We start from the raw sequence: 17,182 nt of genomic DNA on the forward strand, positions 1-17,182 counted from the left end.
TTTTACTAATCCTGATATTTCTCACAGTGCCTGGCACAGTTTTGCACATATTAGTATTCAATGCATATTTCCAATAAATATGAATAAAAATGTCACATATTCTAAAATTTGCCTATGTTGTCCACTAAAACTTCTTTCAGCAGTTTTGCTCCCTGCTCACTGTTGAGCTCCCCTTTGGTCCAATTTCTTTGGATCTTCATAGGCATAAGTTGCTTCTGTCCTCATGGAGGATTGAAAGGGGGGGAAATAAGACAATGGGGGTGAATATCTTTATGCTTTGTTATTGTCATTTGTTATATTGTCAACTGGACAATGTAATAGTAATTTTTTAGGGTAATAGTTATTCATTAATTTAAAAACTTCTACTGTACACTGTGTATCTGTCATCTTTAAAGAATGCATTGTATTGTTACAAATTGATTTGCCCTAGCTTTTCTCCCAACCTACTTAGTTTTCTTCAGATCACCTAAGCATTTGAAGGGCATGGAATTAAGAGGAGAAATGGAGATCCTTTTATAACATATGAAAAATTTAAATATTATAAATTGAACAAAAACTAAATTTTAAATAAGAAGACATATTTCATCTTCCTGCCTTGCTACATAAAATGTCATAAAATTTGTATATTAGGGTTGAAATAAAAACTCTTAGATGCTTTGAAAATTTGTGCTTGAAATGCAATGAAAACATGCCAGTTTCTAGACACTTCCCTTCTCACATCCAGCTTTATCCTCACAAGCTGGCACATGTTAGTGGACTTGAGGTTGGCACATACTTTAGGTTAGATGTGTGCACATCAAAGATCCTGTTTGCTAATGGGATGATGAGCCAGGGGTAAGGGTCTAAGAAGACTCTGGAAGTTAGTTTAGGGTCATTTCATCTGGGGACATGGGTGTCTTTGGCACTGGGAATGTGGGAATGTGATTAGAACTAAAACACATCTGGGCTTTGAATGGGCATTGTTGCAACTGCAACAATCTGCTCAAGTGTAGATTTTTCATTCCTCCCACAGGGAGTGATCTGAAAGTGCTCTTCAATATACAAACTGGAAGAACTCACTGCTTATTTTGGAGACTTCCCCCTAAGGAGACCACGACAAGATTACAAATATGTCGACTAAGTATTAAAAAAGGATGTGAAATTCTACCTGTCTGTTCAATGGGAAGATGTGCCTGCAGAGATTAAGGAATACTTCGTTCTTAATCAGATATTTGAATAGTCTAAAAGGAAAAATAGTTTTGAACAGCATATGTTTGGAAGTAGGCAAAAAAGAAAAGAAAGGGCATTTCACAGACAGAGGATTAGCTAGTTAAAATGCACACAAGTGTGAATGAGTACAAATCTGGGAAATTGAAAATATGTGATTCAGCCTGAGTATGGAGAAGAAAAGGCAGTGGCTTGTATATATAATTGCAGATGAACCCACATTTTCAGAGGAAAGCAATAAAACACAATTTTCTACATATAGTACCTTAGGGATATAGGCCCTCTCTTGACAGCATACTTACTCTCCCTTCTTCTCACCAAAGCTTTCTGAGGCACCTAGTAACACCAGGACTGCATTCTGGGACAAAATCTCACTCCTGTATTGTCTTTGGTAGCTAGCCTAAAAGAAATATTTGTTCAAATTATTACATAGCATACATAACAATGACAACATCACCAACGTTATGGAAAAGTAATCTGAGAGAAAGGAGTCAGAAACTCTAAATAATCTCATTAAAAAAATAGACCTCCAGATCAGTGCAGAAGGTAGATTTAAGCTTTGGGTGCAACCAGCTGGTTCTGCAGGAAAGTAGGCTAGCGGTAGTTGTTAATCAAGTTTCATAAATAAATGAATGGAGTTCTGTGTCAAATAAGTCCAGGAACTGTTTTCAGGTGTATGCTCATCTTAAAGGTTCGTAATATATTAGAGTATTAAAGACTGTGAAAAATCCTAAACATCCTAGTTTGCATCTTTATTTAATTCCATGTCCCCAAATATAGTATTTCCACAACAGAACTGTGCCCTCTATCATAAAGATTGAAGAGATTGCTGCTATTCTGCAGAATACAATCACTCCTTCATTTGATAAGTCTGTTGAGAGCCTACTCAGCTTCAGAGACTATGTGTTCATGGTAGATAGACTGTTCATATTCTTCTTTGCTTTCATTTTCTATTGTAAAAATATGTGATTTATATTCCCTAAATTGTATAGCAAATTGCATGGACTTTCTATTATTCTGTCACATTTACAATTGTATATTAATTATTGTAAGCTTCCCCCCTCTTTTCCTAACCAAAGGGACTAATGTTTGTATCTTAAATCAGTCATGAATGGCTGATCAGATGTACCCTGTGTTATGCCACAACTAGCCCTTCTTTGTTGTTTTTAATTCCTCTTTGATTTTGAATTCTAGTCTGGTTGCTTGTCTATCCTATTCCATTGCTGTCTTTTGATTGACCCCTCCCTACAATTCTTGCTGGTTTTCTGTGTTCAGACAGCCTGCTCCTTTGTCTTTGCTTTAAGAGCTGCACAGAGATGGTAGCCAAGAAAAACCCTAATGACTGGCTATTTTCACTTTACCTCCAAGACTCATGGGTCCAGGAGCACATGATCTGGAAGAGATGGAAGAGCTTTAAAAGAATACCTACATTTCCCAGTTAAATTAGCCATGTGGGGGAAATTATTGCCTCACAGGTGACAGTATCTAATTTGGTGAATCAAGATGGAAATCTGCAGGTGAATAAAGTATCATATATGTGGGCCTAACCTTCATACTTCATGGAACTGCCTCAGATTCTTAAAGAAGTTATTTAGGTCCTTGAAAAGCTAACTTTGAGAAAACCAATCTGCCAGGACTACTGCTGGAGAGAACATTCATATCTTACAGATCTCCCAATTGCCAAGTTAGAATGAGCAAGTAGGGTGCTTAGAATCCTGCTATGTCTGGGATGGCAGAGAAATGCATGACAGCTCTCCATGCAATGGGAAGGCCCAGCAAGAACATTTTGAGAGGATAAATTATAGCAAATAGTCAAGATCCTGGCCTGGATAGGAAACAAAAACTAGGCTTTTAGCAGTTTCCCACAAAGTCCTATACTCTGCTGTACTACAGAATTTCTCCAGTTGTTACCCTAGATTTGAACAAAATCATGGTGCTTTCTACCCACATTTATTAGAGGATTTGGTTTTACCCTTCCAAGAAAAATGGGTTGAAACCAGAAACAGCAGTATCACAGAAGTGACTAACACATCTGCATCTTGAGCCTAGTTGTAATTCATGACACTGGTAGCTGTGAAATTTTCAATTCTTCAAAAATAAAACAGGCTTTACCTAAGGTAATATGAGTAGGTTACCTTCCTTCTTTCCTTCATTCTTTCTTTCCTTCCTTCTCTGCCTCCATTTCTCTACCCCTTCATTTCTCTCCTTCCTTCCTTCTCTCCTTTCTTTTCTTTCTTTCTTCTTTCTTTCTCTTTCTTTCTTTCTTTCTCTCTCTCTATTTCTTTCTTTCCTTTCTTTCTTTTTCTGTCTCTCTCTTTCTTTTTTCTTCCTTCCTTTCCATCTTTTTTCTTTTCCTTCTTTCCTTTTTTCTCCATTCCTTCCTCCTCTCCTTACCTTTTCCCCCTTTTATTCACCGCCCCCAGAATCCGAAGACAATATCAACTTTCCCTATGTCTTTGTAAACAGTTTATTAAGTTATGTAAGTGAGCACACTCAAAATCTATTTAGCAAGGGAGAAATTTTTCAATATAACTTTAGGCCCCAAAGCATTTTAAAGAGTATAAGCGAGCCCTGACTATTTGTGCCGACAGAAGTAGATTGCCAGCCAGCTCCATTGCTTCAATGGTGAGGGTCTCATCTATTTCCTTGTTACAGCTTGGACATTTCAACTTCTCATGTTCTGTTCCTTCTTCTTGACTCAACTAAATAAAACACAGATTAAAAAAAAGAATGATACATAAATATTAACATATTGCTCAGCATAAACCTCAAGCAATTCTCACATTAACTTATCCATCATTTGCTCAGATGTTCTTACTTTGTGTTCAGTTATATAAAAGGTAAATAATTGCTCATTTTGAAGAAAGAAGTTAAATATGTTTATGCTACATTATTAAAAGTTTGTAGAAGTGATTTTATATGGGATTTTTTTTAATCCAATAGTTCTGTGTGGCGCAGTAGCAGCAGCAGCTGGGAATTGTCAGAAATGCACCTATTCAGATTGCCCACTAGATCCACTGAATCAGAACGTGGAGAAGTGGACAACTATTTGTGTTTCTACAAACTCATTCAACTTTAGTGCACTTAAAGTTTGACAAACACTGCTTGAATGAATCATTTAAGATAGAATAAAAAACAAACATGTATTAAGGAGATAGGAATATAGATAATTTACTGAGAGAAACTGAAATAAATGATTTGGTGTAATCTCAAACACTTTAAAGTGACAAAGGTAACATATAAACCCAGATTTTCTGAATAAAAGGCCAGCTTTCTGTTTATGCCACTATAGTACCCTCCCCATGTTTGAGTCACCAAGAGGACAATGCCATTGCTTAACCATCTGTCTTGGTGAAGTAGATCAAGTACCAGAATGGTGGCTTCAGTGCTGACTCTGCCTTAGAATCTTGTGAGTAGTGGATTAAAAATGCTTATTCCTGGGGCCCTGCATAGACTACCTGTGTCAGAATCTCTAGGGTAAGAAAACTCAACATTTTTAATATGCTTTCTAGATGATTGTCAGGCAGGCAGGTCAGCAAAAGTCCATAATCAGAGATTGGAGCTACTAGCAAAATCCCTGGGGTTTGGCTCAGTAGTCCCATCCAAAAAGCCAGGATTTGGTTCTGAGCCCCTATCTGAAATTTCAAGCCTTGGTTAATGGATATGAAATGGATTTGGGGATATTCTTCTAATTAAGATTATCACTCCTCTGTTCTTCTAGAAGGTGATTTCTTATACTGTGTGATGCAGAAAAATATTGCAATAAAAATTGGACAAGGGGCCCTGGGGATTTAGCTCAGTGGCATCATACCTGCCTTGTAAGTGCAAGGTCCTGAGTTCGATCCCCAGTACAAAAAAAAAAAAAACTGGACAAGACACAGGACATGGAAAAGCAGTAGCAGCTTTGAGAAGATCCCAGAACAATATTTACTATTTTCCATTGTGGAAACCATGCCTGAATGGCATGGTGAATAATCTTAAGTAAATGAGTCTGACCTAAAAAATGCTGAACAAAAGAATGAACAGAAGACATTGCCCACTTCCAATCTGCTCAAAGTAAAAAATTTCTAAGGTTCATCTCTTCTTTACATGGTATGTTCTAAAGACAGAGCCAATGTATACTGCCTCTTTTGAAGTCACAACATACATTTTCTATATACTCAACAGGTCATGATTTCTATTTTACCCCAGAGTAACCACAAATTTCTTAAGCAGTCCTCCTTACTATAATTACAAATAAGGAGTTTCAATATAACTTAGTCAATTACAAAATGTTAAAATTTTTAATTAATATTTATGACAATTTATATAAAAAGCAATCATGTCTACTTTTTTTTTCTGGTACAGGAATCAAACTCAGGACCTTGCACTTTCGAGGCAGGCACAGTGTCGCTGAGCTAAATCCCCTACCCCTAATCATATCTACTTTGAAGGAACAGAAAGATGTTACATGCTTACTGCAAATGGGTTTTGAAGTAGAATTGCCTTGTCAACCATGTTCCACTCAGAATTAGCAAGATCTTTGTCAAATTTCAGTGTGGAGGCTGTAGTTTTGATTAGCTCTTGAAAGCGTTGAAATGTATGAAGATTTGATTTATATTTTGTTGATGTGACATCACGAAGACCTTTGATTCAAAGACCACATATTATAAACAAAAGAGACCCCATGACTTTGATATGGATTTTATATTGTTCTTTTGTTTTTGCTTATTAAGCATTTGTCACTAAGCATTTTAAAAAATTACTTTAGTCACCTTCTTGTCACTGGGACATAATACCTGACTTCACAATGTAAAGGATGAGAAGTTTATTATATCTGCAGTTTTTAGAGGCTTCAGTCCATACTCCAAGGCAGAAAGCATGATAAAAAGGCCTAGGCAGGAGAAAGCTGCTTACATCATGGTGGCCAGAAGCAGAGACAGGGGCCGAGTGAGGGGCTGAGGAGGTAGAAATACCCTTCTGGATTATGCCCTCAGTGACCTGCCTCTTCTGACCAGGCCCCGCCTCACTATAGCAAGTTAGCTTTATTGCCCCTAGGATTCAATCACTTTCCCAAAACCCCACTGATAAGTATGTGAGGACTTTGGGAGACTGTCTCAATCTAAACCATAACAAACATTAAAGATTCAACATAAATTGTTCAATAATAGAAATACTAACAAGACTTAAATTTTCTACTTTCACACTGCTAACAAAAGCTAAAATACACTAATAAAAGTAATAGCTAATATTTATCTGGTGCTTACTATATGCCTGGACGTACTTCAACACACTGTTCGTAGTAAATTTTTTAGCTCTTGATTAACTTTTGAGATGAGAACTTTTCCCCAATTTGATAAATAAGGAAGCAGAGGAACAGAGATGTGATAACTAAATTTGTGTGTCAACTGGACTAGAAGGCAAGGCACACAGATATTTGGTTAATCAGTAATCTAGAATGTTCTGAAGAGGTATTCCTGGGTGGAATAATATTCTATAAATGTTATTCTATAGCACTGGGAGACTGAGAAAAACACTGTGCTCTCTTCAGTGTGAATGGGCCTCATCCAAACTGATGGAAGACTGAATATAACAAAAGACAAGGCAACAGAGAATTTGATCTGACTGCCTTATAGTATTTGAGCTGGGGAATTGGTCTTTGGTCTTCGTATTTGGACAAGAACTGACACTTTGGCCAGTAGTTCTTGGGCATTCAGACTGCAGACCCTGGGACTTAGCTTTCATAATCACATTGGCTGATTAAGCACATGGGAGGAATTATCTGCATTATTCTCTTTTATTCCTCTTAGAATACTCCTTTTCCAGGGTATGTTTGCAACGCACAATAAATACATTCATTGTAGGGAATTGGTACATGCACATATAACATCTTGATCATTTTTACTTTCTCTTCTCCTACCTCCAAAACCCTTTCCCATTCTCTCAAAGAACCAATTCTTTGATTCACTGATCCTTTGTATTTTCTAAGGATCGATTTTGTTAATTTTCATTGATAATTTCTTTTCTTCTTTTAGTTTCAGATTTAGATTGCTCTTGTTTTGCTAGGACTTTGAGATGAATCACTAGATTATTTACTTGAGATCATTCTATTTTTTTATGAGTGCCTTCACAGCTATAAACTTCCCTTTTAGAATTGCTAACATTGTGCTTTATAGGTTTTGGTATGTTGTACTTCCGTTATCATTTGATTCTAGGCATGTTTAAATTTTTTCCATGATTTCTTCTGTGATCCATTGATTATTCAATAATGTATTTTTTGCTCTCTGAATGTGTTCATAGTTTCTGTGGCTTCTTTTGGTGTTGATTTCTACCTTTATTCTGCAGTGAGCTGATAGTATTCAAGGGAGTATTGCAATTCTTTTGTATTTATTTGAGCATGTTTTATAGCCTAAGATATAGTCTTTTTTGGAAAAAGTTCTATATGTTGCTAAGAAAAATGTGTATTCTGTTTTTGTTAGATGAAACACTCTGTAGATACATGTTAAGGTCACTTGCCAATAGTGTAGTTTAACTCTGAAGTTTTTTTGGTAAATATTTTTGTCTGGCTGTCCTAATTGTGAGACTGGGGGCATTGAAGTCCCCCACTATGATTGTGTTGGTGTCTCCCTTTTTAAATCCAGTGTTTTTTGTTTTATGAAGTTGGGTGTTCCAACATGTGGTGTATAGATATAATTATTACCTCTTCCTGTTGAATTATTCTATTTATCAGTATGTAGTGGCCATCTTTATCTCTTTTTATCAGTTTTGGCTTGAAATCTCTTGTATGTACAAATAAAATAACTACTTCTCCTTGTTTTCAAGATCTGACTGAATGGAATATAATTTTTCATTCTTTCACTATCAATCAATCTATGCATTCCCTTTTGGATGAGGTATCTCCTGTAGGTAACATGATTGCATTTTGTTTTTCAATCTAATCTGCCAGTTTGTATCTTTTGATTGGGGAGTTGAGACCACTGACTTTGAGAGTTATTATCTTACTGAATCCTGGCATTGCATTATTTTTCCAGCGCTGATTCCTTTACTTTTTCCTTTTGTTTTCTCTCCCAGCAAGATATATACTTTCTTTTGTTATCTTTGGGGCTGGTGGCCTCCCTGGCTCTGTCTTGGCTTCCATTAAGTATTTTCTGCAAGGTTGTTTTAATGGTCATATATTTCTTTAAATTTTCTTTGCTGTGGAAGAATTTACTTCTCTGTCAGTTTGAAAGGCTAATTTTGCAGGATAAAATTCTGGGTTGACAATTATTTTGTCTTAGTGTTTGAAAAACTTCACTCCATGCTCTCCTGGCCTTTAAGGTTTGTGCTAAGAAATCTGAAGTTATTCTGATAGGCTTGCCTTTATAAGTTACTTGGTGTTTTTCTCAAATAGCTTTTAGTTTTCTCTCCTTTTGTTGAGTTTCTGGAATTTCATGATGTGTCATGGTGAGGTTTTTTTCTGGTCATGACCATTCAGAGTTCTATATGCCCCTCGTATTTGAAAATTGAATTTTTCCCATAGATTTGGAAAATTTTCTATTATGATTTCAGTGAATAAATTTTTAGACATTTCTGAATTTTCCTCTATTTTATTTTTCCTTTATTCTTTAATTCTGAGGTTTTGTTTTTGAATCTAATTGGATCTCTATTGCATAGCATCTTATCATTTTTTGTGTATCAATGACTTTATAATCTACTATATATACTTTTTCTTTTATTTCTGACATTCATATTTCTGACATTTTCTTTTATTTCTGTAGTTTCATTGGTTAAGTCTTCTACTCATGCTTTCCACTGAATTTTTCATATTATGTATATCCACTTGCTTTCTTTTCATACTTTCTAATTCTTTACTGAAGTGGTCATTCGTGTCTTGTATTATCTTGTCTAACTCAATTATTATTTGTTTCTTTTTTTAAGTTTATTCAAAATGTGTCTGTAAAATCCTTCATCTGTTTCATTAAATCCTCTTCAAGCATGTTAAACATCTTATACATTTGTTTATATATTTCTTCTTTAATCTCTTCAAGCATTTTGACCACTTCGTTTATGAGTTCTTTGACTATAGCTTCCTCTACTTCAGTCTCCATGAGGTCAGCTTTTCGGGGTTAGTGCCTTTGAAGGGCATGCTGTTGCTTTGCTTTTTGATGTTTCTATTGCTCTTGCTCTGTGTATTGAAGATCAGCATAGAGATATTCTGACACTATTGCGGAGATCTCTTTAGTTGGATCTGTCTCCCTATGAAGTGTCCTTGGTTTAGTTATGTTCTGGTTTATACCCCTTTTCAACCTTTTCAGCATAATATTTGAGGGTTTTCTTAGCATCCAGTTTTCTTCTGGGTGTTGACCCTCAGCACCACTCAGAAAGGAGAAAGCAAATCACAATAATGTTGATGACACAAAGACAAACCAGATATTCCTTACAGTAAAAATCAATTAAAAGCAAAAACTATGACACCATTAACAATAATCAGCAATAATTATAGTCAAAGACAAACTAGTTATTGACATATCATAAGAACCAATATTATCTTTAAAACAGAAAGGAGATCTTCAAGAATAATGTAAACACAAAGACAAACCAAATGTGAAAATACAGTAATTGCTAACCAAAAGCAACAACTGTACCAATACTAACAACAGAACTCTGAAGTCATAGCATAGTGTCATCTAAATAATTAAAAATTAATAAAGGCTAATAGTAATCATATTAAAAAGGAGGAAAATAAAATGTAAAAAAGTAAACTTTGGAAAAAAAATTAAGGGAGGTGAGGAGAGAAAAAGGAAATAAAAATCCAATTAAGGAATAAAAGAAAGTTAATAGAATTAGGTAAAGGTAACAGGAAATAATGAGAAAAAGAAAAGAAATATAGAAAAGAATAAAAAGAGGAAAAAGATAAGAAAAAAGGAACAATACTAAAAACAAAACAAAGCCCCAAAAGCAAACAGAAAAAAAAAAATGAATCCAAAATATTCCTCCATGTGTTTTGGGTGAGTGGTTTCTTTCCAAGACTCTTGGTATTGGAATCCACCAGATATGGGTAGGAGATAGTGAATCACAACTATTATTTCCATACCCACATTTTTAATGTGAATGCTGAGTCCTGCCCTACCTTTCCCTCTGGGCATGATCAGTGAATGGTGTGCTGTCTGCTGTAGAACTGTATTTACTTCAGTGTTTGTGCCCTTCTATATATATGCCCAAGTCACTGCTATCTCCAACTGATTTCGTAGCTTGTGGGCTCTTGAGGTTCCCCCTTGCTCCAGAGGTCTCTCTCCCCATACACCGCTGGGCATGGCAACAATCTAAGCTGAGGCATAGACTTGATCACGGTAGCAAATAGAAAAAGCAAACAGACCACTGAGCTCTGTGCTGAAAGGAAGCAAAAAGGACGAAGAAGTCTACTGGACTTAATATCAGCATTTTCAGACCTAGTTCCCTTAGAAAACTGTACATAACCAGCCCAGTTTGTACAGCCTGTCTCCTTCACAACCTGAGTTTGCCACTGCTTAAATTTCACAGAGTGTCTCTGACTAGCCCACCCCTTCTTCACAATTGTCTTCCACCAAGTCCCTGTGTTAGGGTGATCACAGAGGTCTTGAACTATAGTTGTTCTGTGGCTTCTGATACCCAAGGTAGATCAGGCTTAAATAATAAACCCCTTCAGAAAACAGCTTCTGATTATATTACTCTCTAATATGGTGGGCACTGCAGTACATTTCTTTACTAACTCTAGCCTCTCATGTGGAAGGAGTCACTTTCAGAGCAAAATCCCACACTGTATTTGCAGCTTACAATAACCATGAGCTTTTCTTGGGATAGCATTGCCAGTCCCTTCCCTGGAGATGCTGACCCTGTTTAGTTTTCTGGTCTATTTCATTCTTTTCTCTGCAGTGCCTTCAGTTTCTCTAGTTTATCTGTGGTTTCTAGCTTTCCTGTTGACTCTTTCTTGAGTTTCAGAGCTTTACTTTTTTTCTCTTTGATAAATTGTTATTTTATTTATTATTTTTATTTTTAAAATATATATATTTATTGGTACATTTTAGGTATAAAATACATTTACATTTATCATTGGGTGTTTGTACCAGAACATGATGCATCTTAATTTTTATTTTTTCTCCCATTACCTGTGCACCCTTCACCCCCTCCACCCTTCCCTATCTACAGAGTTTGATTCCATTTTTTTTCTCATAATTTTTTTCTTTCCCTTCTTCCCTTTTCCCTTTCCCTTCCACCATCCCCAAATAAATTGTTATTTTAAAGGTGTCTTGATTCCATATTCAGGAGAAGATGTATTTTGCTGTTGGTCTTTATTCCATCATTTGTAATCTCCCTGCATCATTCTCTCAGGTTCCAGCCCCTCAAATTCTTTTCTGTCTTGGATCCCCTTGGTTTCTTGCTTCCTTGGGATTTTAGTACCTGTTGTAGTCCCTATTTTATTTCATATTGATTTGTTCAATTTGCTGCACAGATGACTTTCTACATTAGCTTATTTGACTTGTTTTACTATTTGTTCTTTACTCCAGTGTAAGGTCTATCTGTTCAAAAATCTTTTTTGTCTTTAGAATGAAATACTATGAATTATAATAGTAGCTAGCTTCTAGGATAATGTTCATAAAAGTTTATTGAGTGATTGGATAAACTTATGCTATCATTTTAGTCACACTAAACTAATACAAATAACTAATTTTTAAAAATAAATAAGCTTACTGGTCTGAGGCATTAATATGCCTTTCCAGATTCAATTTCCTCTTTATTAATACGATTGACATATATAGAATATTTTTCTCTTTACTCAGTATAGTACTTAATATGACTTACCTAGTTTAGTAACTGCCATTGGCAAAATAAAGTTGTTGACAATCAAGTTAATTAAACACACTGCCACTCCATGAAGCAGTATCTAGAATTGAAAAAAATATATGAAGTAAGCATTTTGGATAATTTATTATCCAGTGGTAATTGTATTTACCAATGTTAATTAAGCTAGTTTGTACTATGTTAATAGTAGCTTATGGCATATGAAGATGTTGGGGGTAATGAACGTAGTCTTGAAATTCTTCCTGAATATACTTCATCTATGTTTTAGAATGAAACTAGAACGACGATATGGCTTCTATCTTGGGAACTTGCTCTTTTTAGCTTTTTGGACTGCTTATTCTGAGAGAAGCCAGCTACCATAATGTGAACTGACCTATGGAGAGACCCAAGTGACAAGTAACTGAAGGAGAATTCTAGCCAAGGATCAGCAAGAAACTGAGGCCCTTAGTCCAGCTACCTCAAATGATTGAATCTTATCAGCAATCATAAATGTGAGTTTGGAAACATTCTCCAGCCATTTGATCCTGTGAGGGATGTGCCCCTAATTCACACTTAAATAGTTTATGACAGAAACTGCATCAGAAGCACCCAGATAACTTGCATCCATGTTTCTGACTCAAAGAAACCAAAGTAATGTTTCTTGTTTAAAGCAGCTAAATATTGGGATCATTTGTTAGATAGCCATAGATAAGTAATACAAACACATTTCATTATTTTTATTTCTATATTATGTTTCTGATGCTATTGTTATTTATTTCACCCAGATTCTCGTACTCCCTTCTCTTGGGGTTAGGAATTGAACCCAAGGTCTCACACAAATTAAATGTGCTATGCCACTGAGCGACAACTGTAGCCCTGTTATTTTGTGTTTCTGATTATTGTTTATTGGGCTGGGATTTAGCTCAGTAGTTTTGCAGCCTGCTGTGCAAGCACAAGGACCAGAGTTCAATCCCTGGTACAAAAAAAAAAGTTGTTTCTGATTATTGTTTATTTATAGAAATACAATTTAGTTTTGTATCTGCACATACATTTCATGTTCTTGTTGAATCACTTATTAGTACTAGCAGTTACATAGCACATACTAATCCTGGTACCTTCTCCCAACACTACCCATTGCTCTGGATGACCCATCAGTTACAATATTTCCTAGAAATGTAGAATGCAGATGTATTTCCCATTTTCCCAAACTTAGAGGGAAAACTTACAGTATTTTACCATTAAGTGTCACGTAAATTTTAGGTTTGTTGGATTCTATTTAAATAAATTCCCTTTATGAGATTAATTTTCTTTAAATTTTGTTTTACAGGAAGTTTTTCTTTTTTCTATTTTTATTAATGAATGAGTGTTAAATTGTCAAATGGTTTGTCTGGATCTGTGGGAATAATCACAAGGTTTTTATCCTCTATTGCAGTTTTGTGCTAAACTACAGTGATTGTATTTTGAATGTTAATTAACATTAAATATTTGAATAAAACCTTTTTGATCATATTATCCTACATATATACATTTAAGTTTGTTGGTTAAATAGTTTTTAAGGATTTAAAAAATCATATTCTATAAGTAGATTTTTGGATAACATCTCTTTTGGTATTTTGTATAAAATGAGTAAGAAAGTGTCCATCCAGTTCTATTTTTTTGCGTAGAATTGGTGTTATTTATTACTTAAATATTTAGAATTCATTAGGTAAGTTTTCTGGCTTCTAGTTTTCTTTGGGAGAGGCAATCATTTTTGGTATTTTACTTATTTTTGTCTTTTCATATAAATTTTAGATAAACTTGTCCATAAATGCAAATAATTTGTTGGGATTTAATAGGAATGCATTAAAGCTTGCATCAATTTAAAATGTTGAGTTTATGTATGAATACAGTGTATTTCTCCATTTCTTTAGGTCACCTTTCATTTTCTTCATTGGTGTTTTATAGTTTTCAGCCTAAAGTCCCGGCAACGTATTTTGTTAGATTTTATACTGACCTCTATTTTTTCTTGAATGTACATAATATTGTATCTAATTTTGGCTACATGCATCATTTGCTAGTAGATAGAAATACAGCTGATTTTTAAATATGTACCTTGTATTTTGAAATCTTGCTGAACTTAGTTATAGGACAATTTTGTTTTTACTTTATTTTTGAATATGCTTGAAATTTTCTATGTAGATGATCATATTAGCTGCAAATAAGGGTAGTTTTATTTCCTACTTTCCAGTGTTACACATTTTTTTCCTTTTCTGTATAGAACTGCTTAGAACTTCCATCATGATAAGAGTGATGTAAAGACACATTTATGTGTTGTTGACAATCTTAGTGGGAAAATAATTTTTTGCTATTATGACATTACTTGTAGGTTTGACAGATACTTTTTATCAAGATTAAGAAGTTCTTTTCTAAGGGCCGGGATTTAGCTCAGTGGTTCCGCAGCCTGTCTTGCAAGTGCAAGGTCCCAAGTTCGATCGATCCCTGGTACCCCCCAAAAAAGTTATTTTCTATTTCTATGATTTGAGACATTTATATGAATGGATAATGAATTTTGTCAAATGTTTTTCTGCATCAAATGATATAATTTTATAAATGTCTGTTAGACACTGTTGGTTAATGGTGGTGTTCACCTCTATATTTTTGTTCATTTTCTATCTAGTTGGACTATAACTTGTTGAACAAGTTGTAAGGAGGGGTGTTAAAGTTTCCCACTATAATTTGTCCATTTCTCCCTTTAGTTCTATCACTTTTACTTCACATATTTTCTCAATCTTGTTTAAAGCATATCTATTTAGAGTTGATTTTTCTTCTCCAGTGTATAGACTTTGCTAAAGGACAGGTAGAGATTTTCCATTTCAGATAATATATTTTTCAATTCTAGAATTGTTCTTTGTTGTAGTTTCAGTTCCATCACAGAAATATTGCCATGTTTTCATATCTTTTGTCCATTTGTTTCTTTTAAATTCTTGAATTTATTTTTAATAGTTATGCTAGTTCCAACATATGTGTAATCTGGGTCTGCTGCAGTTGAATGATCTCTCTCTTAATAATAGGCCACATTTCCCTGCTTCTTCACATGTGTAGTAATATTTGATTTTAGACAGTATAGTATATATAGATGCTACATTGTTGAGAGTTTTGATTATGTTATCTTTCTGAAAAGAGTTTTGAGTTTTGTGTCAGGCAATTAATTAACAGGAAGGTCATATTACCCTACAAAAGCCTGGTATTAATCTTTCCTAGAGTTGGTCTAGAGATTAAGGCATAATCCTTACTATAAAGCATGCTCATATTGGGGTCACAACTTAACCTGTGTGGTGTTCAGTAATGCTTATACACTGTAGTTCATCAGAACTCCAGTAATCTGTCAGCACTGTGTGATTTTCAGAATATTCTTTCAACTCAAAGATCCCTAATGGCTCTTCTTCTGACCATCTTCTGATTCTGTCCTTGGATGATTGTTATTGGATTCTTGATCCGAAGGCTCACCCATGCAGAGTTTAATAATCTCTTTCTATACAGTTCTTCCCTCTGTGGTACCCTGCTCCAGGAATTCAAGCTACTTCATTAGCCCTATACTCAATTTTTTTATTCAGTTAGATTACTGCATTATCTTTGGCTTCCACTTCTTTGTGCCACAGTTTAGAAGAAAACCCAAAGTAAATGTGAACTCATCCCATGTTTTCTTTCTCTCAAGAATCTAAGCATACAGTGGCCCTTGTTCAAACCCAGTCAGTTGCTTCACAAGTTTTACCAATTTTGTATTTGCTTACTGTGAAAAGCAAGTCTGATATTCATTATTGGTAACGGGGAAGGCCAGAATTTCACAAGCACTGATATTCTAAAAGTTCCTGAAGTATCCTAAAGTACATCCTAGGTTGAAAATCGCTAAATTAATTTCATACTTTAATAGTAATAAGTGCTAATATTTATGCAGTAGGCATATAGTACTGTATACCAGGCTTATTTAATCCTCTTTATAATTCTAATATAAATATTATCTAATTATACAGATTGGAAAATGAAACACTATAATTTACCCAAGGTCACATAACTTGTGTAGGTAATTTTTTTTTGGTACCGGGAATTGAACTCGGGACCTTGCACTTGTGAGGCAGGCGGCAGAACCACTGAGCTAAATCCCTGGCCCACATAACTTGTGAATAGTAGGGCCAGGATTGAAATGGCAGTATACCTTCAAAGTTACTATTTTTATTTTCATACATACATATAGCATGTTTTGGTCATATCCATCCTCCCTACTCTCCCTTAGGGTCCTATCTCCCTTCCCCTCATTCTCTTCCTCTTGTCTTACAATAGTATCCTTGAAGTTAGAAGTTAGTATTTTTAACTCTTCAACATAAAGCCTGTAATAATAAGTTAGCTATAGAGTTCAGCTGGAAAACATTAAGTAACTTTCTGATGCCCAATCAGGAAAAATCTGCTAAACTAAAAATTTCCAAACTCCAATTCTTACGCAACATTCACATCATACTGATGACACTCACTTTGATTATCAAGCAAATGGAAATAGATTAAAAAGAAGAGGGAGAGAGGGTCACGGTGTTGCAGGCCTGTAATCCAAGCATTCTGGGAGGCTGAGCCGGGTAAATCACAAATTTGAGGCCAGCTTAAGGCTTAACAGTGATTTAGCAAGGCTCTGTCTCAAAGTGAAAAAAATTTAAAAGGTGCTGAGGATATATATAGCTCAATGTAAAGGCCATAAGTTCACCCTCCAGTAATACAAAGAGAAAGAAAAAGAAGGAAAGAAAGAAAGAAAGAGAATCTAATATTTTAAAAATTTGATTTAAAATATTTAAAATTTTTAGTCTTGTAATATTTGAACTATTATTTAATTAGACACATAACAATTACCCTACTACTCTTCCTTTTACACTTGGAATTTATCACACACACACACACACAGAGGAAATGCTAGATGTGCTGTGATGCCTGTACAGGAAATTTCCTGCCGAACTCTGTAATTATCTTGACTTGAAATGCAGTACAGGGAGCATGTGCCCAGTGTGTTCAGTTAAGCAGAGTTCAGAGGTACTGTCTTAGAGATAACTTTCCCTGACCATTAAAATGTTTTATTTCCTCACATAATTAAATGTGGCTTTATAATACTACAGAAAGTAAAAAAAAAGTAACGATAATCAGGTTTTTGCCTTTTTTAGTGGATATTATGAGTAAAAAAAGT

General features: G+C 34.9%; 1 protein-coding gene across 3 annotated transcripts in view; it reads right to left on the minus strand.

Annotated features, from left to right (window-relative positions):
* Slc9c1 (solute carrier family 9 member C1) overlaps positions 1-17,182 on the minus strand; it is a 129,242-nt gene that overhangs the window by 67,363 nt on the left and 44,697 nt on the right. For all 3 annotated transcript variants that reach the window (XM_021263780.2, XM_004835826.4, XM_021263782.2), the window contains 4 exons: positions 12,004-12,085; positions 5,665-5,831; positions 3,783-3,908; positions 1,509-1,606 (listed from right to left, as the gene is read on the minus strand). In XM_021263780.2, coding sequence (XP_021119439.1) covers positions 1,509-1,606; positions 3,783-3,908; positions 5,665-5,831; positions 12,004-12,085 — 473 coding nt within the window. The remainder of the gene's footprint in view (positions 1-1,508; positions 1,607-3,782; positions 3,909-5,664; positions 5,832-12,003; positions 12,086-17,182) is intronic.

The sequence above is a fragment of the Heterocephalus glaber genome, unplaced genomic scaffold (genome assembly GCF_053883595.1).
Source record: "Heterocephalus glaber isolate CG9 unplaced genomic scaffold, H.glaber_assembly_v1.0 deba00000122, whole genome shotgun sequence".
Taxonomy (NCBI): Eukaryota; Metazoa; Chordata; class Mammalia; order Rodentia; family Bathyergidae; genus Heterocephalus; species Heterocephalus glaber.